We start from the raw sequence: 25,273 nt of genomic DNA on the forward strand, positions 1-25,273 counted from the left end.
CCAAACCAAATGCAAACACAATGCAACCAAGACCGTGAAGCCCAGAGTGCATGCGCCCGACAATTTCCCAAACAAACACGGCCGACAGAACCTTCCCTTGTCGCTTCTGTTGCCAGCCAACAGTAGCATTGAATAGCTTTGTCAGCCTGTCAGCCCTTTAAAAGCAGACCTTTGCCAGCTTTCTGAGGCTTAATCTGTTTTCATTGAGCCAACGTTTATTATTGTCTTCCATTGTCCTCTTCATCTCATTGTTATACAGGGTATGTTAGTGGGGTGGCTCTGATGTCTTTTTGAATTTGATGAAGCTGACCTGATATACAAAAGTGACCTCTGTCCACAAGTACTATAATTATTGTCAGCAAATGAGATAAAGAGTTAGGGAGTGATTGCATGCATACATGCGTGTGTTTGCGCATATGCATGGACCTTACACTAATGTATTGGTTTGATGATAAATGACAAAACTGTGCAGGGACTAGAAGACAGAGGGGGTTACTAGCACTATATATCTATTTGCATGTACTGTACGTATGCTTGTATGCTAGTCGCATATGGATGGAAATAACTATGGGATTGCAAGGATTCATATGGAGTGGGGGATGAATGGTGAGAGCCAGGGCTGTCTGCCAGCATTCAGGGATGTGCACATCATCTCTGAGGCATTGATGGGCCCTAATGCAGAATAAGGAGAGCCAATCAACTCGGATCTATCCACTTTGCCAGGGTGACACATTGTGGGGGTACTTCAAGGCCAGCACACTGCCACATTGTACTGACAAATCATTTCATTAGACATGTCGACGAAGAAGGAAGATAATAAGATTGAGTTACAGAGTTTTAGATGCATTATGAACACCTCATGCGTCCTTGATTCCTTCCATTGTCACTATTCCCTCCATTTATCAGTGACCTGCTTACATGTCACTTGTCTGGGCTGAGTTTTGAACAGTTTTACTTTTCTCTTGTATCAAATGCTACACGACCAGTTACAGCTGAGCCGTTGTTAGCTCTTCATCAGAGTAGATGAATATGGGAGAGTTTTGTGGAGCTGCCAGGTACAGTACAGGATCACTTGTTCAAGACTAGAGTGTTCATTAATGCATAGCCATGTGTGTTGCAAATGAAACAGATGCTCAGTCAATAAAAGAAAGCCTGGATGTCGAACCAACAACCTTTGTTATGAAATATGAGTCATGCTATTTAACTACTGATAGTGGTACCTGTTGCAATAAAGGTCGCACTTCTAGCTTATTCAAAAATCACTCAGCATTTTAAAATTGGTCATCAAATTTGTCATGTCCCAGTAGTCATTTTTAAATAGGCCCAGTCTATTTTATGTTTTAATTTCAAGTGCAGAGGCAACAGGTTGCACCAAGCTATGAAAATTGTGAAAAGTAACCAACAACTTTGAGAACAATAATGGTTACAGTTGCTGAGCAAAGGCAATATAGGTTTCACCTCACACATATCCTTTATTCAAATAAGTTTGTTCCTTCTTTCTTTTCTTTATTTCACCATGTCAAGCCCATTATATATTTACTGTTATTTTAGGTGCACACAGTCGCCCACTCCTAGCATTAGTTAGATGGTAAATGCATTTCCTTTTAGTATTGCCCAAGCCATGCATACACATCTTCCTACTCTGTATGTATGTGCAGTTGTCCATGTGGATAAATGGTGATTGGCGTGGGGCTGAAAGTGGGTGGTGTAGAGTGATTAATCAGCATAATGAGTTTAGATGAGCACTGTGCAAATGGAGCCCACACTCTGGACTGTGTCACCCAGCAGGAAGTCTCTCTGCTCCCCTCCAGTGCCTCTGTATAGCTCTAACTGTATATCTTGTGCGTGTATTGCTTGCTTCCTTGTTTAATTTGTGAGCTCATTTCTGCATGATTTTGTTCTATAATAATCAAACTCTTATAACAACAGCACAGTTGTAGAAGTATAACATCTGTAAACATTTCATACGATGAAACAATATTATTATTATTCAAAATATTGTGTATATTCAGAAAAAAAATGTTTATGCAGTTGTAAAAGCCTGGGAGAAAATTATGCCTTTTTTCAAACACAAATACAAGAACAGAGTTTTCAGTTTTTCTTACTGACAAGCAAAGCCACCTTGGCAACTATGTGGCGGGCAATTTCAATAAAAAAAAAAAAGAATAAAATAGCGTCCATAATGCCCTTCAGCCATGGCTGTTGCCAGCGTGGAGGCAATATTATCATTATGGGTAAAATAAAATATAATTAGGAGTAGACCTTCATTCTGCAATACTAATGAGTATTACTGCTGTACATGACGTACAAAATCCAAATGGATAAAAAAAAAAGGCTAAAATTCTGGCTAAATACTACACACAAAGGAGGTTAAAAACAGTGACTGAAATAAAACATTTTTCTCAATTGTTGTCCTAAATGTCCAGTGCAGGCTTTACTCTGGCTTCCGTCGGTATTGTAATTGAACCAGCAGCGACACACTTGCCAGATGTGGGCTCCTTCTGCAACCATAAGTTAACTTATCCTGCCTCCCCCTGGACTCTGACATTAGCTCAGTTCATAGATGCTCACACTGACTAACACACCTATTGTCATGAGCCTTGTTGAGTCTTTCCCTTCTTCTTCTTCAGCCTCATTGTCCTTTTTCACATTTGCGCTTTTATGCATCCACAAACCAGTCAAGTTGTAATTTACATCCATGTGTGTCCAGACTTTGAAGTAATTTAGTGTCTCCAATTCAGTACCTGATCAAATGTCTCACTTTCTTTTTCTGAGTAATGGTAGTAAATAATGGCCAGACACATTATGATGCCACAGTGAAGTTTACCTTTGATTTAAAATGTCAGCACTCAATTTATCCTGTTAGTCATTTGTGTGAAATGATTAGTGTAGAATTTTTTGACTTAGGGAAAAAAAATGTTTTGTAAAGTCACAGTGACCTTGACCCTCAATATCTGATGAGTTCATCCTTGGCTTCTAGTAGACATGTGTGCCAATTCTGAAGACTTTCCTTCCAGGGGTTCCTAAGCTACAGCGTTCACAAAAATAGGACGTCGGGCTGTACGGCCATTTGGGCAAACAACCCGAAAACATAATGCCTCTGGGATTTGGAAAACCATCTGTCATATCCTTAACACCGTTGATTTGGATAAATAATGTTGAACAACGAACAAAAAAAACTTGAAGGTTACAGCGGATGCCTGTGTCACAGTAACTGGGTCACTTTGATTATCTGAGAATGAATTGTGTAGCCTTTCTTCTTGTCAGTCTTTATCAGTATATTGGTTCAGTGCTTGCCTTGAGAAATTGGACAAAGAGTTTCAACTATTCAAGGGCTGGCTGTTGAGTATTAACACCCGCTTGGTCAAGGTCAGTTTAATGGTAGCTGTTTAACGGTGAGGTTGTCCTTTTTCCCTGTAAGCAAACCAGACTACTGTAAAACAGTCCAACCTTTTGTCTTCTGCTGTGCACAACGAGGCCCTGGTGGGGATGTGATGGGGACACAGCTGCCTTCTTGGCAGATATACACTATTCCTACTTTGCCTGTGGAAAGGCTGAAGGTGGGAAAAGGTCAACACCTAAACTTCTGTTCTCCTTTACAAAGCAGAGGGGGGTGTGCCTCATAACCTATCTCATAACTCTGTGCTTTCTGCCAGATTGCTAGCCAATTAAAGGCTATCAGAGCTCAAAATAATAAATGCCTAACTACCTTTACCGGTGTCTAGGATCGAAGCAGTGGGGAGGAAGCAGACTAGCTCTTGTGCAAGTGTTGGTTGATAAGCCATGTGGGGAAAGGCATAGCTATAGAGGAAAGAACACCGAACTTAAGCTTGAAACCTGCACTTGAATGATGTGCACTGTTAGTTAAAAAAAACAAAAACATTATTGCACATACTCATGCACATAAAACAATGTATCACTGCCATCAAAACAATGCATCACTGCCATTACTAAATTGAAATCAAATCTCCAATTTGCTGCTGACTCCTAAAAGGTCCACACCCTTAAATAAAACAGTAACAAAGGAAAAGAGCTCTGTTTTAGTGAATAACACAAGGACAGCGCAGGAAATATTAGTTATTAGTGTAATTGAGGCACACTGTTCAGTTATGCATCTTCACCTCAGACGCACCTGTCCTGCTTCTAATAAAAGCTTTCTCAGACAAAAAAAAAACTAGAATAAAACGGGAGCAAATACAAGTAGCCTTTCGGAAGCTCATCAATTATGGTCTAAGACAAAGGCAAGAGGAAAGGAGGGTGGAGTTGGGGGACTTTGCCAAGCCCTGTCCTTCATCATCCATTATAAGAGGATGAATGGGGGGTCTCTATGGTCCACATGAGAATGACGAGACAGAGTTGTGCCAAAAACAGACCATACCAGGTGTAAAATGGGGTCGCCAAGTTAGCCGCCAGATACTGAAATTCAAAAATTATCTTTTCATGTGCACGTCTCTCTCACACACAAGCACAGACATTTTTCAGAGGGTAAAAATAAATGTGTGTGTGTGAGTGAAAAAAAAAAAAAAAAACACCACACTGAACATCAGTCTTACCTGGATGAGTGATTCGCTCAGTCTATCCTCGTCTACCTCCAGCACAATGTCCCGGATCTCTTCATAAGGCAGGCGGAACGAGCCCAAGAAAATTGCTGTTGTGTTGGAGAGAGAAAAGAGTCATTTCCTCTCCTTTTTTTATTAGACCGTGGGGTTCAAAGAGACATTTCGCACTCATCGCTCCTCAGACAAAATGACCAAAGACCTAACTTGTCACTTGGAAAAGCTAATACACTTTCGGGCCCTCAACAGGATAATCTGTGTCAGCCTGATAAAAATTGGGAAGGAAAACATCAAGATTTACCAGTAACAGAGAAAGGTGACCAATCCATACAATAAACTAAGTTATAAAAAGTGAACCATCGCAGTAATAATAATAATAATAGTTAGTAATAGAAAGTTCTGGTACTTGTGGTAGCTTTAATAGTGTCATCAGTGAGGGCTACTTGGTTTTGTTAGGGTAAATACAAAGTACATTGAATTTGCCTCAGGGGACAGCTTAGTGGGTGTTTCACTCTCCAGGTGGGGTGCCTACAGTAGAAATCTGAGTTGATGGTGTATCCAGGTGGAAGTCACAGGTGGAGGTTTGATAATGAGTTGGAGGAAACTATTTCAACAGCTGCTATACTGCTGATGCTGTGGGACCTGATGTCTGTATTTGACGCGGAATAAACAGAGAGGTAGTGCGTTTTTTTTTTCTATTTGTCACAGCCTATTAATATTTATAACACTGACTATTCACAACATTAAATTAGTACAAAGTCAAAATATGACTATTGTATTTGAGGTGAGGTATTACATAACATTAACCATACTGACTTCACTGTGTTAGGTTTCTGGTGACTCGTAACTGTAGAGAACGTTGCTTTATCTAGACTCGTCTATGTATGTATTTGTTTTTCCTCTTTAGCATGGGCACACATTTTAATGATGGGGCTGCGTTTACATCAAATGGATCATGTCACCCTTGTTTGTTGTCTAAACAATATACATGTATTAGTGTCTCTTCAATATGTCCTATACCCTCCTCATTTGAAACCAACAGCTGGATACAAGTTTCTCTTGGGGGAGCGTTGTCAAAAGTAATCCCCCGGTATATAGTAAATTACAAACTGAAGACGATACAGATGGGGTAGAGGAGGCAGGTAAAGAGGGACATGCTGCAACTTTTGCTGTCATGTAGCAGTTTAATTTTTACTTGATGTATCCTCTGTCAGTAACGGGTGTGGTCATCTTGCACCTGGTTGGTCCAAATAATAAAAAAACACATTTGATCCAAATCTGTAATATATGCCAATCCTTATTGCAAACACATTTCACACACTGTAGATCAGAGGATTTCAACTTTTGTCCCTTTCAAGATAGAGAATATACCGGGGACCCCTTGGAATAATATGACCTATAATTTACACTTATATACATCATAAAGTCTTAATTAAGTGAAGATAAAACACAAGTGAAACCATATTAAACCATATTAAGCTATAACACATTTAGGTACTAAGAGTTATATATATATATGCTAGATTAGAATGGAATCTATGAACAATTATTTATTTTAAGTTAAAATATTAGTCCATTATCTATGCAGCCTTCTGTAAAAACAAAAAACAAAAAAACAAAAAAACAAATACAATTCCTTGATTGTTCAATTGATTTGAAAAAAGATCCCCCTTTGAGAATCATTGTCATATCCTTCCAAAACTGGCATATACTATTATACCTATTTTAAGTTTGCCTTGATCACTTCAATATAAATTCTCATATAAAAACCACATTTAAAGACCTGCTTTGGAAGTTATCACTCCATTAAATTGCTGTTATCAGCCGTATAAATAATAGGGCTGGAATCCAAGTTTGCTATTGAGATATTAATTTTTTTCATAGGCTTAACACAATACAAAAAAAAAATAATAATGCCTTTAATTAAACCAAAAGATATGTTCCAGCACTGTTTGCATTTCAGCTCAGTGTCTGTACTAAGTCTTGAGACTTTACTGCGTTTTGCTGTCATTTACGGTAGTGTCGGAGTCTCTGTGATGTTACTGTGGAAGGCTGGTGTTGTTTTTAGGCAATTCAATGAAGGTGAACACTGTTTAGTGCCGCATAATGCCATTGGGCATGGAGCTGTGGGGCCGTCTCATTCCGTGTTGATGCTGCTTATTCTAATATTCCAAGCAAAATTCTGTCAAGCATAAAAAAAGAGTACACCTTTCTGCTTGGTTTATACTGGCTTATGATCTTCTTTTAAACATCTTACATTTTCCAGTGAAGTTTGCTTTCACAGGGTATACTTCTGGCTTATGATCTTATGATGTATTCTTTTCTGAACTAACTGATTTTTAGACAGTTCAAGCCTATAGTGTGTTGATTGCAGAAATAGAAAGGCTTTCACTATATATTATATAAAAATGTCCAATGTTGCTTCTGCTCCTGAAACTTCTCAAGGCTGCAAATTAGTTACCTATTGTTGATGACTTACATGCATTTTCTCAATTCTGATTGTGCTTAATTAGAGGTCTGCACTGAATACAATAGGCCAATCTGATTGAATTGTATAGACCTAATTGAAAAATGGATTGTCAGTGAGAACTGGGCTTGTGTTGCTGTACCCAGCACTTGCTCCTCTATAGTTTGACTAGTAATTTAATCTGAACCATGTCCTTTCTCTCAGGTTTAAAGTAATAGATGTTAGAATTTGAACCTACTTAAAGAGTCCAAATCTTTATTTAAAACAGTCTAAATGTTCTTCATGTTCCTTTCACTCACAACTATATGATGTTTGTCTCCAACATTTGGTTCAATAGCCAAATGACTAGGGTAATGCAATCATATCCCAAATCATGATCATATTCAAAGAGGATTTAAAAAAAAAAAAATAACTTTCATGCTAAGATTACAAAATGCAGAATTCGTTAGTCGATGTTTTCCTTGGCTGGATGTGGGGGCGAAGGTATGGAGCTAGAAAATCTTGGGTACTTTCTACATCTCATATGTCTTATTCTATCTATCTTTACGTGATACAGGGTACTGGTGGCTGTTAAGTTAAAATGTATGGCTTCTATAATACTACTTTTGGTGTGAATTGTTATATTTGTGTGTCTGTTTTGATGGTTCTTGGTGTTTCTGTAAGTAGACAGATATCTCTATCTGGTCACCAACAGCAACATAGCAAAATGATGGTACTGTCTCACTCTATTGGGTGGGTGGAGAGTAATAGAATGTGGTTGAGGGGAGAATTTGATGTATAATGTTATTAGTAAGAAGTGTATGTATGTAAGCAATGCTGTAGGTAAAATGCAACTAAATACCAGGAGATGGACATGATAACAAGATAATTGGATTTAAAACAAGTTAAAAATAAATGTTGTAACACCTGGGATGTATGTTTGTGCTGGAAATTTTTCAATACATTTTAAATAAATTAAAAAAAAAAAAAAAAAAAAATATATATATATATATATATATATATATATATATAATAAATAGAATAAATAAATACATATATTTCTTATTTTACTGCAAAAGTAGTATATGCTCGTTATCTTATTTAATTTCAACAACTACAATTATCTTTATTCATGGCTTAGCCACAAGTCACAAGTCCACACTCGCCTGCAGTTCAGCTTAAAAGCTGCAAGTAGGTTTTTAGATAGGCAGACAGAGAGACTGATACAATTTATCAGACAGTGGTATGCATACACATTATACCAGAATACATGATGTGGCACTGGCATAAAAATCATTAATTTCGTCCCACTACCTATCCCAGTCACTGAACCTTCAATACCAACATACATCAAAATTGAAAAGGGAGCTTAGAGGGTTCTGCAGCAGCCAGTGAATATGATCTATGATGCTTCAGTATGTGTCGAGGCGACCCGGGGGAGCTGTGTAGCAGGGTGGGACCACATGCCTACCAACCATTGCCATTCTGGAGGTGAGGATTTCGACACTTGTTTTTGCTTCCTGCTGAATTCAAACCCCATCTGGGGGGCTGTAATCAAAGATGGCAGTGACAACTATCAACATTGTCACAGCGTATTCACAAGTGCAATGACATGCGCACACTGACACATACTTTAATGCACGCACGCACGCACGCACGCACACACACAGACGCCTCTATGTGTCATCCTTATGTTCATGCCACATTCCCCTTCCTGACATCAGACCTTAATACTGTGCCTGATGAACTCATTTTTCTGGCCTCTCTTCATGGAAAACACAAGAAAATTAAGCCATTGCAAGATATTACCAGCAAACAGGAAGGGAATTGGTTGGGAGGCACATACAAGTGTTCATGTTTATATGATATATGTGCTCTCTCAGCTTATTTTAACATTCTAGTTTGCTCCCAGTCCTCACACAGTGTACAAAAATTGATCCATCTAAAAATGTACTCATCCCAGTCTACAGTATGCCACTGAATACCCCTCTACTCGTCGTTTAAAAAAGAAAGAAAACATGGAAAAACAAGGCAGGTGGAGTAAGGCTTGCAAGAAGAATGGCCTGTAATCTTCATATTTGACATACATATTTCATGGGATGTTAGCATCTACATTGTATCTCTGAGAGAAGGGATATTGAGGCTGTAGATGAAATCCCAAAGAGGTGGGGAAACATAAGAAATGCTCTACCCGCCAATCAGAACAAGGCTGGCAGCAGTCACTCATTTTTTGTGTAATTAATTCATACACACATTTCAGGGATTTGGGATCGAGGAGGTTCACAAGGATGCAAGAAGGTGCAGGGGTTGAGCTGCTGAGAAATTCTAAGGAAGAATTGTTCTGTAGATCATTTCCATCAAACCTGAAATGATCCTCAACTGAAAATCCTCCACACCCAATATACCAAAACAAAAGAACGCTTGGAGGGTGAGGTAAAAACCGTACACCAGAATCAGCCAAACATTTACCCCACTTAGACTCCTGGGGTTTCAAAACACCTACATGTAGCTTTGGTGCTCAGTTCTAATATAAATTTGCTGTACACATGATTACAGACAGGGAGCTTGGACACAATCTTTACGTACTTCTGGTGACCGCTGAACAACTGCCAAGAAAGCATTTCCCCAAAGGGCTGAGTGAAACACTATCACTGCTGAGGATTTTATAATGTTTGTTTCCCACTAACAGTTTGTTGAGCTGTTCGTGGTGTTATGAAAAAGCCTGGGGAGGCATAGAAAATAACGCTGACATTTCTGTCATGAAAGGTCATGGTTAAAAAGAATATAGTACTTCATGATCTGTATATACTTACAGAGATTCTGTGCTGTTTTGGCATCCAGGATGCGAAGCTCTTTTGCCTTTTTCTTGAATTGTTGCATTCTGTCATCAGTCTCATCTTTCACATCTTTTTTCACTGCAAGAAAAAAAAAAAACATTTCAAAATTACTAATTAAACATTTTGAAAACGATATACAATGTAAGAACACCTCGCTGTTGTATTTAATCAAAATGTTACAATGACGGCTTCCGGCTCTGTAAAAATAATTAAATGACATTAAGATTAACCACAAAAACGTGAAATATATATTTTACATACATTAGAAAGCATACACTGAGAGGCAACCTTTGTGATGCATCCTACCCTTCAGAAAGTACACTGGATATTATGTATCACAGCGTGAAAATTACAGGCACTCAAAGTCTTAAAGAAGGTGTTATACCGAATAGATGAATCGCAATTGCTCTCATATACCATATTGCTAAAATTAGCTAAATGGCAAAATTAATTATTGAATTGTTTTTGTGTCCAGCCTTGCATTTGTAAGACCACTGGACATGTGGTATATCATTGGCTTGTTGAAAGGCAGATGAGATTGATGACAGCCCCCTTCAACATTATGTTGGAACTACTTAATGTGCAATATCATCAGCTGTAGCATCAGAGCACGTCTTGCGAATGATTTCCCCTTCTTCATTTGTTTCATGTGCCAACATTTCTATCATTGTGACAGTGGGTAGTAGGTTGGTAAGCACAGCTCCCTCCCTTAGGCCATGTCTGTCAACTTGTTAGAGCAAAGGATATAATTGTGTTACCCCCCACAGAAAATGACATTAAGTATCTGTTAGATGGCTGAACAAAATGGACAAATTGGTCCAAGAATAAAGAGACCTTTTTTTTTCATAATTGAGACATGAGCCGTACTCTTGAAACACCATGTCAGCCTCTATTTATCTTTACTTACAGTTCAATAACATCAAGCGCTAAAAACATAGGTGCCCATGTACAGGACAAAAGGTCATCATTTTTTTAAACTGGAATTACAGTACTGGGCAGGGGCACATGAGATTGAGAAAGCAGCAATGAGAGTGAAATTGAGAAAGATGATTCCTTATATCCTTCCATCTCCTCCCAATGGCTTATGGGAGAAGCAGCACACTTTGTTGCTAATCATCACAACTGCTCTGCTGAAGCCCAAGGTGGGAGTCTCCCAGGAAATCTAGAACAAACAATCTGCTCCCATAGGGCTGGCTTGCATATTTGAAGAAACAATGAAAGAGGCAACATTTCCTGGGCAGCCAGAGGAAGCAATGCTGAAGGCAGCTACCCAACTCCAATGCTTTCTGTCAACACATGACATCAGGGATGCAATTGTTTACTGTATTAACTAGGGCTAAAAAGGGGGCAAGTATGTACAGATGTTACCAACGGTATTATGGTTTGATTTTCTGTCAACGTCTGAGGATGTTCCTCAGAGGCTGACAAGAATCTGCACTCCACTTTAAGTCTACTTGGACCGGGATACACAATGTGCTGTGTCACCTTCATAATGCAGAGATGCAAAGCCAATGCCTTGAACTTTTACTTTTGTTAACAGGGGGGGACTTTAGATATTATAAATGGGCAGGATTTCCGGAGTTGATGGCCAAAAACAGGAAACAACCCTTTGATCAGTGCCTGTAATGTTTTGTGGTGAGAGGAAATATCTTGGTTTGTTTCACCAATATCATGGGACAGTGTTTTGCTTCAATCTTTGTCAAGATTAGGACTTCATTACCTCTTACAAGCATAAATACTCAAGTTAATTAATTATTGCATCATCACATTAAAGGGGTTGTGGGAGTAGTAAACATTGCGGTCACCACGGATCCTGATTTTCTGACTGTTGTATTGTCAAGGTGTTCGTCTGCTTTCAAATAAAAAAAATAATAAGTCACTTTGCAGGGTAAGGCTTGATTGATTTGAAAACTAGCAAATATTTGCATTTCTACATTTTAGTGTCTGCAATTTTTATCACAATTCCCTAATCACTTAATCACTTCCTAAATAGTTCCAATGACAACAAAATCACAGTCAAAATATCCTGACTCACATACAGAGTCAGTAGTCGGTTAGGCCCGAGGAATCATGCTGGATTTCTTATGTGGCAAGAGCCTTGGACAATGAAACTGGAGAGGCAGCAAAACTAAAACACAAGGAAACAATGATATCACTCAGAGAATGGCCCACAGAAAGAAGGCAAATTATACTGAGGAAGGAAATTTGGCTGCTTTTGGAACTAAATCATTCTCTTAAACCTCCATTATTTCTTCTTTGCTGCCACCTGAATCTCTTACCTTTGTACCTAACACTCTCAGCAGGGTGCTTTCAGCCCATCCGTCGGTGTTTCAGCTGTCTTCGCCCTTTCCCTGACGCTATCTCAAATTAAACTGAAAAACAGTGCCTTCAATAATCTGAAACAGGCATACTTCTTTCTGGTGCCATCCTATACAGCTCAGAGCTCCCCCACTGGGCAATGAGTAGTGGCATCAGTCGGCAAATTTATGTTACAGTACTTGCTGGCTGATTCAATTTCACCATGTCACATGTTTTCTCTGAGCACTGTATGTGGACTGCTGGGCCCTTGAGGACTTTCACACATTTGAGCTGCTACACTAGTCAGAGTCCCAGGTGTATGGAAACGATGACTATCGGTGGCATATTTTAAACAGATGGTTGGCCAAAACAAAAAAGAAAGTTTTAAAAATGTCTCCAAAACACTGAGCATCATAAGTAGGTTGAGTTAATATGCATATATACTGTATATGTGTGTATATATATATATATATATATATATATATATATATATATATATATATATATATATACACACATACTAAATTCCGATGTTGCCCCCTGAAAGTCAACAATTTGAATAATAAGTCATATTTTTCTATTTTTCTATTGAACATCGCCGTCCCACTGAACCCTGGTCAAAAAGCTGATAGTTCAAGAAAGCTAGCAGTTCAATAAAGGGTCGCTTGGTCTTGAAACAAAGGAATGTGTGATGTGTTTATACTAACACTTAGTTTACTGGAGGAGACGGTGGTCTTTGTATCTGGCTGTTGCCTTTATTTACATGCCGTAAAGCCATCTAAGAAACTGTGTATGTGCAAACTGTCACAAATAAACCAGGCTTACAACACAAAACAAATAGTATTTGTATTAAACAGCCAAATCCAACGGACAACTTTATGAGTTACAGCCCAAGTATGTCTATCTCAGTTCTGTTTTCTGCCAAGAAAGCTTAACCTGTCTAACAGTGTATGGGTATAGCAGCTGACCAAAGCCATTGCCAACATTTAAGCGTGTTGTACACGTTGCCCAGTGGCTAAAATGTAATACTCTGACAACAAAGCCATCCCTCGTGCACACATTTCTATTTATCAATGGAATCTACCAAACAATCACTCTGTAAAGAGGCGTTTGTGAAGGGCACAATGTGGGTTTTTGGCAGCTTTCGGCAGCTGGTTTTCACAAAGTCATTGCAATGTACAATGCTGGCATAAAGTCATATCACATAGAGAAATTAGATATCATTTCTGTGTTAGGCTGTCAGATCAATACATAATTATAATGAAGTCTTAATTACAAGCTAATACCAGTAGTACAATCATCAATTGATGTTGGGTGGAATGAGGTAAAGGGTTGGGATAGGAATGTGTTTTTATCTGAACAAACAGTCTAGATTGAAGAAAATCTTATGAGATATGAACAACACTTTCTAAGATTTGCATCGACTGAAATATGCAAAGCTCATCTTCAGAATGGCTGATTTGTGGGCCAGTTGGTCCTCTAAGGGGATAGGGTCAAATGGTTTTGACTTGATATCAGCCATGCAAGTTTGAGAAAAGAAATCAACCAATGAATTATAAATAGAAAGTATTTTACATTGATTTGTTTTAATATATTGACTTACAGGGGTGAAGAGCATTGCAAAGAATGTCAAGGAGGAAGTGTCTGTGCTTTTACAAATCACATGAAAGATTCACTGGATCCAACACAACAACATGAAGAAAAGTCTCTGGTGAGCGAAACTGTTACACATGCCATTAATTGAGGGGGAGGTAAAGCTTGTTCCGTGCCAAAATGAGTCACCGAATTGATAAAGGTTCTTTTGAAAAAATACATGAATGTTTGAGCAAACACTGATTTGGCTTATAAAAGAACTTGGCATCCATGTTAAGCCACCTCTGTGGGCCTTGGACTGAGGTATACTCTTGGGAAACTGTGATAACAGTTCTTCAATACTTGGATAACCAGTATGTTTGCTGGCCCAGAATCACTATACTGGTTGCCTTCCATGTGATATCTCCCACAAGACATCCATAAAACCCACGGCATTACAAAGCTAAACACTACCACATGTTCACTTCCGGACACAGACCATTCGGCTGAGCCCCGCCACCAGACAGCATAAAATGAGCAGGCCTTGAAGAGAAATAAAAGAAACTGCAGATGACAGGTCTTCAACAAACATATTTAAAGGCAAAGGAACTCAGAGTGGAACAGACAATATGGAGTCTGGTCCTCTACGAGGCAATTTATTCCCTCAAATGTGCAATCTGCCTGCAAACATGTGCCCTGTCCTCCATCTCAGGGACTCACACTGAGGATTGAGCTGCTGGAGAGCTGCCAGCCCATCGAAAGAAGATGGATTCTGAGGAAGAGTCATTGGCCACAGCCAGGTCTGATCTACAAAAATACCAATTCCATAAATGTAGTACATATACACACACGCAAACACACACCAGTTGCAGGTCAATATACTCTGAAACATTTGAAGTTCAGTATCTCTACCATTTTACACATAAACCAATAACAAAACAAAAACAAAACAGATGTGATGATGAAAGAATGAGTGAATAAATGAAAAGTATTAAGGCATTAGAGGCCAAACACACTGAATAAAGGTGTTCCTGAAAATCAACAGGCTAGATAAAGTGCTTGGCTCAGTTATAGTTGGAATAATGAGGGAGACCTTCAAAAATAGAGAGCACGCTCAAGATCTGAACATACCAATTGACCAGTGAAATCCAGCTGTGACCAATTTCTCCCACTGAAGAAGGCTAAACAGAGGTCTCCTTTTCAACCCTTTCTCAACACACCTCTCTATCCACTCCTCCCGCTATCTTGGATTGCAAGAGCATGCTCCCACTCGCTGAAAGACAGTCCCTAACACTTTGACTCAGACACTTAAAATTATTTATTTTACTTTCAGCTTCAACCTGCATCGATTGTGTATCCTAATCCTAGTGTGGCTCTCAATCATACAATCATCATCATGCCTAATGATAACAGGAAGTGGGGGAAGTGGCTGATAATGATGAGGATGAAGGAAACCGTGGATATGTTAAGTGTGAGTGTATGCACACTCGTGACAAAACACACAAAAAATATCTATGAACCCATTCAACAGGGCATGTGTGTTTTTTTAAACTAGTTTTCTGGAGTTGTCCTCCCATCTAAAAACATCTGGTTCTGGTTATCTGAGATCTCTAAATAAAAGTTGTGTGTGTGTGTGTGTGTGTGTGTGTGTGTGTGTGTGTGTGTGTGTATAGAGAGAAGGAGAAGTCCCACAGAGTGATACTCTGACCTATGGCCAGTAATGTTTTCAGTATGCAGGGAGAGGCTCAGCCCACGGTGGAAGGTACACAGCTGGGGTTGGAGCAGGGCCCAGTGAGAAAAACGCCTCCTCTTCTAATTGAGACAACACAGATCTCCCTTAGTGACCCCCTTCCCTGTTTCCATTCCAAGAGGAGGAGGAAGGCGTTGTGCAAACGATTAATGTGTGCTATCAAAAGCGGAGAATCAGAGCAGCAACGTTAGGAATATCACAATTATACATGCCTTGTTTAACTTTTAGTGTATGGCTGTGATGAGCTATCTGTTCTTTGGTTCAAATTAAAAATAAATATAAATCTTGAGAAATGTAGTGGTGTGATTTACTTAATGTCTAATTCTAACTGGAAGTATTCACAACTTCAGCAATGATGATAGATTATGTTTTACGGTAAGGGTTTGTATTAATTCTGTTGCAGTATCTCTCTGGTTACAAATTTGCTTTTATACCAACACAGATTTGGTCAAAACAGACTGTGAAAATAAACATAAAAGAGAAAACACAACAATGCTGAGCAAATAAAAAAATACCTGAAATCAATAACTCTGAGCATTGTCAATGACCTGGGGCTTGATACAGCCTTTTAACAAGTATATATCTAATCTGCCCACATCTACACATGACTGTTGTTTTCTCTCTTAGAGGCAGGGAGTGTGGGAAGGCTCTGACTCTGTCTCTTAAATTGGTCATAGAGACATGCTCCTGGGGGCAGCGAATGGATTGAGCCTGACAGCCAATCAGTTCTAGGAAACCGTTCTCTGGTGGTGCCAAGGCAGCTCATTGTTACCCAATGTGCAAGAGCGCTGGTTGGAAGGCACATAGCTGATTGTCCAAACGGCTGCCTCTGGCGTCCGTTAAGACCCCACCGTGCAGTCTAACCTTAAGCATTCACTAGACAAAAAGCTGAAGCCAGGGCTTGTGTCCCTATGAGAGGACCAAGAACAGAGATTTGAGGCCAAGGCTGTTTCTTGGACAGCTGGCAGGATTACTAATGCCCCCACAGTCTTTATTACCTCTCCCAGCACCATGCTACATAGCACTTGTAGGTGCAACCGGCGCCCAAAGATGATTGTTCATTTTCTGGATTAACTCAAACTGTCAGTTTGATTACAGTAGGCCCACAGCCTGTTGGGACAAAGACCTCAAAATGCCTTCACCCCCACAACAGGTCACACCCAGGTGTGAATCCTCCAAGGCACCCAAACTGTTCATTGGCTGAATTGACCCCCAGGTGATGACATCATCCGGGCCTATATAAAGTGGAGCCCCCCATCTCTCGCCCTCTTTCTACTGACTCTTTCTACTGACTCTTTCTACTGACTCTTTTCTACTGAATCTATTCTACTGGATCTTTCGACCGGATCTTCCTCCTACTCTCCTCCATCTCTACGCAATCACTCAACTCCAGGAGACCAGCTTCCAGCTGTCCCCTCGGCCCTGGACCTGGCCTATGGCGTGGGATCACCACGAAGGTTAACCAACCGGTTATCCTCAACTGAGCACAGCACAGACGATCCGAATCCTCTTTTGCCTAAGAGCCACAATCAGACAAGAACTACCACGGAGCTTCCTTTCTTCACCCAACCACTGGCATCAAGCAATGCGCAACATCTCCTATCTCATGGACTGGTAACTAATCACCAACTGGGCATTACTACATGTTATAGGACTTTATGAACGGCTAGATACCATTGTAAATTTGTCATAAGAACTGAGAGATCAGGCTTCCGGCCTTTGTGTAACAAAGAGAATGTTCACACCTTCTTCGAGCCCCCACCTCTTCTCTTTGTCTCTCTCTCTCTCACACACACACACACACACACATACACACAAACATACGTTTGCTGTTAGCTTTAGTTAGTTTATTGTGTTTTGTTTGTTGCATTTATTAATTTGTTAATAAATGTTTGTGTTTACCATATGTCTGATTATTTAATATTACACAAAGATGAATGAGCCAGCTTCTACTAAGAAAAGAACTTTTAAATCCTTCAACTAGTTAAACTATTATATTTATTGGTGTTTAACCCTTAATTAGTAGTTTAATATATTTTATGAGACTTTAATATTAGTTATCACTCCGTCTATGACGGTGGTGCCCCGAGGAACTCTGGTTTAACTAGAGTCATTATCTTTGATAATTATTGGTGATAACTAATATTTACTTGATTAACGGTAAGTTTATTGAGAATACTCAATCTCATAATCTGAACGTGAGTCAAGGCACTATATTTGATTGGTTCTCCGTGTGACGCTTTTAATAAATTGAAGTTGTTAATTTTTAGTAATTTTTCTTTATTAATTTTCCTTATCAAATATTTCATTTGATAGTCACACTATTGATCCAATTAAACCCAAAGTACCTACACACTAAACCCAGAAAAGGAGACAGGTGGAGATTTCAAGGTATCTTTAAATTAGGTATGTTTGTGGTCAGTCCCACTAGGAGTTACAAGATAATATCTATATCAGTTTCACCCTATAAGAGAGAGAGAGCCTCCGGGACATGTTTAGCCTATAGTTTAATGTAAGAATGAAAGTAATAGGCTCTGTCAAAAAGTTATACAGCCCTATTCACATGTTGCAATTAAGGTATTTTATATGTGCCAATATACACAATATACACTATTAAACTAACAAGCCATGTTTCAAGCCTTTAAACCACTTAACTGAGACTTTTTTTAGTAGCTTGTGTGTCTTTAAACTGATACTAGCTGTTCCCGTCTTACAGACTTTGTGCTATGTTAAGTTTGAGGTCATGGACAAATCGCTCTACTGGAGGAATTGAATTGATAAAGTTCGTCTCATTCAACATCTGGAAAGAAAGCAAAAAAACCTAATGATAATTCTGCTCTAGAAAAAAAATCCAATGTCAAGTGGTTTTTTTTTTTCTTTGAACACATAGTTAAAAAACATTCTGGATTAATTTAAACTGTCTCCCATTGAAAACCCTGCCTGTGCAGCAATTGCCCTATGTTGTAGTGTTGTAGAGTTGCATTTTGTTAATTTTTCAGCTGACAGAACATAATCTGCCCTCTCTCTAGTTTTTCTAAAGCATAGTTGTTTCTTTACCCTTTCCCTCCCATTCATGAGCAGCCCAGTTCATTTCTCTTTTTCTCATTGTTTTTTCATTATTTCAGAATAAAAAAAGGGTGCTAAACAAGCAAGGACATTTTTAATTTGATTTGTATTCTATCCCAGGGCATTTAGTAATACATATTGTTTGTTCATTTTATTTACTGTATTTACTAGTGGGTTTGTTGAAACAATTAATATATTTATTTCCTGCACCTTGCATTCCTGCAACAAATCCCCTGAAAAGTTTTACTTAAGACCAATAATATAATTACTGATGGGCCTGTCCAGCTGCTGTAGCTGCTGTAGCCATACTTAAGAGAAATAATAAATCAAGATGTATATAACAGTAATAATATATTAATGTTATGTATTTATTTTTTGGTGTAGCCTTGATTGATTTTAGTTGAAATCAAACACGCAGGTGTATCTAAGCAAACAGCTAAAACGAGTGATGCATGAAAGGTTGTCAAACAAGGGAAAGACAACCATGCTTATGTTTTATTTTTAAGAAATGTGCTCAAGTATTATCTCTTCTTCTTGTGAAGGTTAACTGATACGTTGATCCAATTTGTCAACTGAGGCATGAAACGACTTAAGAAATACTTCACATTTCTGTGCAAGAAAATGTCAAGGTTTGCTGAGAGATGAGGACAAGAGGAGGGGAAATGACTTTTTCTCATTTTGGCAGCTTGACTCCACGCTTGTTAGCAGCAATAGGTTTATCCATGGCAATCAACATGGGGACAGATATATACAGTAAATTTGGAAGTCCCCAATCAAATCAAAGACAGCTGGTGCTGTGTCTGCCACTAAAATGCATGCATTGCCCCCCATACATGCGCGGACACAAACAAGCATAAAATAAAAGGTAGGTGCTGGTTTTGCAGGGATTGAGGTTGTAACAGCTTCCATCATGTCACCTCCTGATGACTATTCTTCACACAGCTGCAGAGAAGCATGTTCTGTTGACATGAAGGTGTCAAGGCAGACATGCCCTGATTAAAGCTTCACCGTGTGGCACCCGAGGATGGAGTTAAAAGCGAGGCAAGGAGAATATGAGTATAAAGAGAGGCACTCACTCGTGAATTGCATTTAAATCCCAAAACCACAGTAGTTGTTGAACTGCTCACCTGCCTCGATGTTTACAAGGACTCTCGCTCCCTCTTTATCTTTCAGTATAGGCTGCTCTTTCATAAAGGCTGTATTAAGCAATTCTGATGATATTCAGCCTCTTCATTGCAAACTATACATTGTGACCATCATGACATGAGCATTAGCCAGCCACCATTAACATGTTTACATTTTGTGTTACAGCAAGCACTTTCACTGACAAAACTACTGTGAATAGAGTAATTACAGCCCAACAACTATAATTTTCATTTTATAATGTCAATGTCAAAAATAAGATTGTGAAAAAAAAGAGCAATTTGGATTAAAAGGTTCTGCTCTTGTTACCCAGAAAGCCTCCATCATCCCCTACTCACTCACAATCACTGTGGCCTTCTCAGACATAATAACCACTTCCTATGAAATAAATACTTCTAGTGAAATCACTATACTCCATCTGCCACTAACAGAGACAAAATAAGAGACTCCAAAATAATTTAAGAAACAGGAAGGGAGCTTGATGATTGAGTGTTAAGAAAGGTAACAGATTAACTGTATATATGCACACACACAAATGGTAATTATTGACACCTCTAATGTGCATTCGAAATATATGTAATTATTTTTGTGACACGAAAGGCAGCTAACCTGTAATGTGACTACTGCAATCACATTCCGTACGGAACATCCACCGAAATCCTCAGCAAACTACAGTACATCCAAAACCCAGCTTCTTGTCTGCTCACATACTCCAGCACCAGAGATAACATGACTCCAGTCCTTCAAAACCAGTGGCGGCTGCTGGTCTTTCAAGGAGGGGAAGCTCATTTTTACGGCCTAAATCATAAATGTGTTTGTTTATTTATATGAAATTATACCCTTCGTTCCTTTTCAAGAAAATTATATGTGACCTCGCACTAACTAGGCGTCTTTTCCAGGGACTTGACCAGTGTCTTCTCAATGACCAGCAGAGCTAGGCTGCTTAAACGGCCTTGGCCCACGGCCATGCTGCTGCGCCAGACTACTGTGTAGTGTGACCGCCTGTGAGTGACAGGGGGAGAAGCTCCGCAGCTGCCACTGCTCATTGGGGAAAAACACTGAATAACAGAACTGTCCAGAACAACATAATGAAGAACTTGGAAAATGCTCCAGTGGCTGCTTATTCTTCAAGATCACTGATTTGCTCATTTAGCTGCCGATCAAAAAAGGATACCGCATCAGACAGCTCCTCCAATCATAATGCAGAAGCAGAGCGTCCGGGCCAGTCCACTGTCCCATAGACCCCAAGAGACGCTGAACGTTCGATGGGCGGGACAAAGTCTGGCATTTATCCAATGACCGTCTAGTCTCGCTGCAGTGGAACAACCCGTTCTAAGCTTGAAGTCAGTAGAAGCTGAGCGTCCGATTGTGTAAAGCACTGTGGCGCTGTGGGGATGCATGAGAAGGCAGTTGCGTCAGTTACCTGTGATAAGTAGCTGATTCTGAACATTTCTCTGTATTTAGTCAATGAAATGTACACACAGCAGTATATATTTCACCACTTTTTTTTTTTTTGGTGACATTTTATAGAAAGCTGAGCTTCCCTTGCAGTCTTACAGCAATCACCACTAGCTCCCCATTCGACAAAAAAATCAATTTTAAAATTCTACTCATCACTTACAAAGCCCACCACAACCTAATCCCCTCCTACCTCACTGACACAATTCTGGTTGAAACCTTCTCACCCCTCTCACCTGGTTCAAGTACTGGACCTAGGGGGGCATGGCTTTTTCTATCGCTGGCCCTTCCATCTGGGACCCTCTCCCTCAACACCTCAACCAGATCTAGAACTTGTCAGACACGTTTTTTACTCGCATGTCTCACACATCAGATATGCTATCATTTTAATCTTCACAGCTGTGTCTGTATCATAGGTGTAAACATAACATGAAGCTTTTATTTACACTTCAAGTCAATTTACCAACAATTCAAGCGTAAATGCAAGGTTATGCATGACCATTGGCCAACAAAACCCTACTATTTTAGTACATTTGGGGTTTTGGCATTATTTCATCATCTTAATTATTACATTTTTAACATATTAATTACATTTTCTTATAATCTTACCTTTTCCTTATCTTTTATTCTCTTTGATGGCCTGTTTTCTTATTTCTCACTTTTTATTTATTTTTTATTGTGTAATCCTTATCTTAATGTGTAAAGCATTTCATTTTTCATCAGAACCTATGGGATTAAAACAGGGAACTTTGTTTAGTGTCAAATGAAAACTTAATACTGCACAGAAAGCTTGGCTGCTCCTGTGCTGTTTGACACTTTCAAATGCTCGGACCAGATGGAACCAGTACAGACCACTTCAGATCACTTCAGTGTCATGTGAACGCTGTTGACACATGAATGTGCCGCTGATGTGAAGTTTGAGGTTTAAACCAGAGGTCAGACATCTCTTTCAAAACTGCACCTCAAAACCCACTAATTTAAATCTGCTTTTATTCTGTGATCCAGTCGCTCCGCTTCCTAGTTGTTTATATACTGCTATTGCTTTTACTGTTTATGTAACTGTTTTTATTGCCGTGTAAAGTGCATTTGACTACTAAGTACTTTAAAAATAACATGTTATATTACTGTTATTACTATTAACCGTTATTATTGTGACAGTAGACTTCCTTTTGTGCTATCAATGAAGGTAAGAGGTTAAAACTATGTATGTAGAGCAAAAATTATCCGTGACTCGATACTATGAAATAGGGGTATTCATGGTGATGGGGGCACAAACCATTAAAGTGCAACCCGCCTTTTAGTGAGCTTATTATAAACCATGCGGCTACCCTGCTATCTGAATGACTTGATGGGATTCTATTTTAACCTGTAAAAGGGAGGCTGAGGCACTGAGTCGGTCACTTACTGAAGTTTCTCTTGTAAAGTGAAGCCTATGAGCGAGTGGAGGGGTCGAATAAAAGACCACACTGCGGACCTATAGACTTTTAGTTTTTACTAACGTACAATACACTGTCAACTGAAATAATGGCATTATATAACCGGCAACTTCAATTACACATTTGCCTAAAATAATTTTCCCCCATTTACTATATGACTGCAACAACTTAGAATGAAGAAGAATAGGAAAGTTTTTAGTCCCCATGATGCACAGCCACCATTTTGGTACAGTGAGCTGTAACATGATCCCATCAACTCTCTTTTACAATGAGGATGGGATCAATAGAGATATTAGAATTAAACATGAGGAAGACTGGAGAGGTATCCCTCTCCTATGAAAGGAAGTATGATTTGACAGTAAAAGTTTCAACAATAATCTCCTTTATTGGGGAGTTAATTTCTCATTAGCAAGATGTCAAAAATGCTAATCATATTGAAACTCAAATGTAATTGATGTCCATATTAGAAAGCCAGTACAGCATCCACTGAGGCTTCGTAATAATTGTGTAACGGCATGTGGAGAAACATACTGTATACTTAACAGAAGTTTCTGTGGGGTGTTGATCAAAAGGAAATACACAGGCCTCTGTCGCTCTAAGCCTTTCAGTAGGTACTACTACATGAAGGAAAACTGCATGAGGGCAAATACGTCCAATGGCAGAAGATGTTCTCTCTCTATCTCATTTGGGCCGGTCAGCCTACTTTACTGTAATCTCACCCTCTCTCACGTACAAACACACACATACACACACACTGGCTTTTGTCTTGACCCAAGCCTTTAGAGTTTCTGACTCCTTGGTGTCTGTATACAGTATAATACAGTAGGGATCGACCGATATGGATTTTCTTAGCCAATGACCGATATGGAGTGCTGATTTTCTTGAGCTGATATTTGGAGCTGATACTACTTTTGTTCCATCAATTTACATCATAAAAAATACACAATGATGATAACAAATGTTATGAGTCTCAATTTGAAAAAAAGGAATGTTTATTAATCTTAAAAAAGTGTCTCCAGCAACATGGAGCTGTCTGTGGACGCTTGTCTGTAAATAATGCCGGGAAAACATTATCAGCGAACGCAGCAGCCTGCATCGGCCGATGCCGATACGCATTAAAAATGCAAATAGCAGCTGATAATATTGGCTGGCCAATGTATCGGTCTACCACTGCAATACAGTCCAGTAAAGCATATGCACACATACACTGGATACAGATAAGAAGTCACATCTGGAGGACACAAAAGAATAAGAAAAATGATTAATGCAAATCCTTGCAATCCCACTTGCCATTACATCCCTAATAACCACAAACAACCAATAAACACAGGTTGTGCTAGCACCAGATGTTTATCTCTAGCCAAATGTCAGTTGTCAGGTGGATTTTTATGGATCCTCCGATATGTCTCCGACATATAAAGCGTAAGTGCACACATTAGAGAAAAATCCTGCCAAGACATATCGTGGACAAGAAAAGACAAACTCGTAATGGCATTTATCCAGCTGCCAAGAAGACAGAATTGGGTTAAATGCAAGAAAATGTGGGGAAAATACATGCATATAAATGATGCTCTCTAATAAGCACAATCTGTTTATTCCATGGTGCATCTTTTAAATGATTGATATACCATACTGAGCATAGCAGATACAGGATTTAGTATGCTGCAAAAACAATTTGTTGGTAGCATGGGAGAACACAATATCAAACTTTCTCACACAAGCACATCACTGTCTAACAAGGGAAAGCTGCCAGGAAATTCTACATTCTACACTGCACAGTGCTCTGTCTGCTATGATATTTCTACCAAAATGTGCTATGCTTTTAAAATACCGCTCTTGTGAAACCACAAATGCTAAAATACTGCCATTATGACTCTAAAGGAACTTTGTGGTGCTTTTATATGTAAGTACATCACTTAAGCAATTTAGTGTTGTGAATGGGTATTGCTGCCATTCTCCTGAGCACCAGCCTCTGAACTGATGGGCTTCACCTGAGAAATGTGTTCATGTGAATCAACACATACTATAACAAGTGTTCCCCCAAGTGCCAGGTTGCATAAGGTTTACATTATAGAATGCTCTCTGAGATGACACATTAGTTTAATTAAGCAATTAAGCCATTGTGACAAAACATGACATCAAACAGACAAAAGAATGAACTTGAAAATGCCACAGATCCAAGTTGATGTGAAAATAACGTCTACAATGAATACACTTCTGTCTATTCCACCCTTTTCTTTTGCCAACCATATCTTAACCTGATTCACTTATCCTTGCAGCAGTGCTGGGACGGGAAAGGAAGGGAGGTTCACAAATCCTACAAAACTGTAGGTGTTGGAGGAAAGGGGAAGGGATGATCTTGAAAGGGATTTACAGTAGTCTCCTGCTGGCCATTGGAAAGTGTAATGTGTGTAATTGTGTGTTATTAGGTGTGTTCATGTGCACAAATAGCTGTGTGTGTGCACACAAAACTAGATATATGTACTGGATACGGATATTTTTTTTTCTCATTCTGATAGACAGATCCCTGGTGTCTCATCTCTTTCAACCCAGGAGCTGTTATCTGTGGCAGCAGTTGAGTCTGGTGGGGCGGGCCGACTGTGAGATTCACAAAGAAACAGTAGGGACCACCCATCCACTGTGTCTTTCAAAGGCAAAAGCAACCAAAAAAGGGGGTGGTGGTGAAATAATCTTGACATCCACAAGGACAA

The 25,273-nt window shown here is 39.2% G+C and overlaps 1 protein-coding gene across 9 annotated transcripts in view; it reads right to left on the reverse strand.

Annotated features, from left to right (window-relative positions):
* The window catches only part of diaph2 (diaphanous-related formin 2), a gene marked incomplete at its 3' end in the record, with an annotated part of 383,236 nt that overhangs the window by 162,776 nt on the left and 195,187 nt on the right, over nucleotides 1-25,273 (reverse strand). For all 9 annotated transcript variants that reach the window (XM_083915494.1, XM_083915493.1, XM_083915499.1 and 6 more), the window contains 2 exons: nucleotides 9,816-9,917; nucleotides 4,554-4,648 (listed from right to left, as the gene is read on the reverse strand). In XM_083915494.1, coding sequence (XP_083771620.1) covers nucleotides 4,554-4,648; nucleotides 9,816-9,917 — 197 coding nt within the window. The remainder of the gene's footprint in view (nucleotides 1-4,553; nucleotides 4,649-9,815; nucleotides 9,918-25,273) is intronic.

Source organism: Echiichthys vipera, assembly GCF_963691815.1.
Source record: "Echiichthys vipera genome assembly, chromosome: 6".
Lineage (NCBI taxonomy): Eukaryota > Metazoa > Chordata > Actinopteri > Perciformes > Trachinidae > Echiichthys > Echiichthys vipera.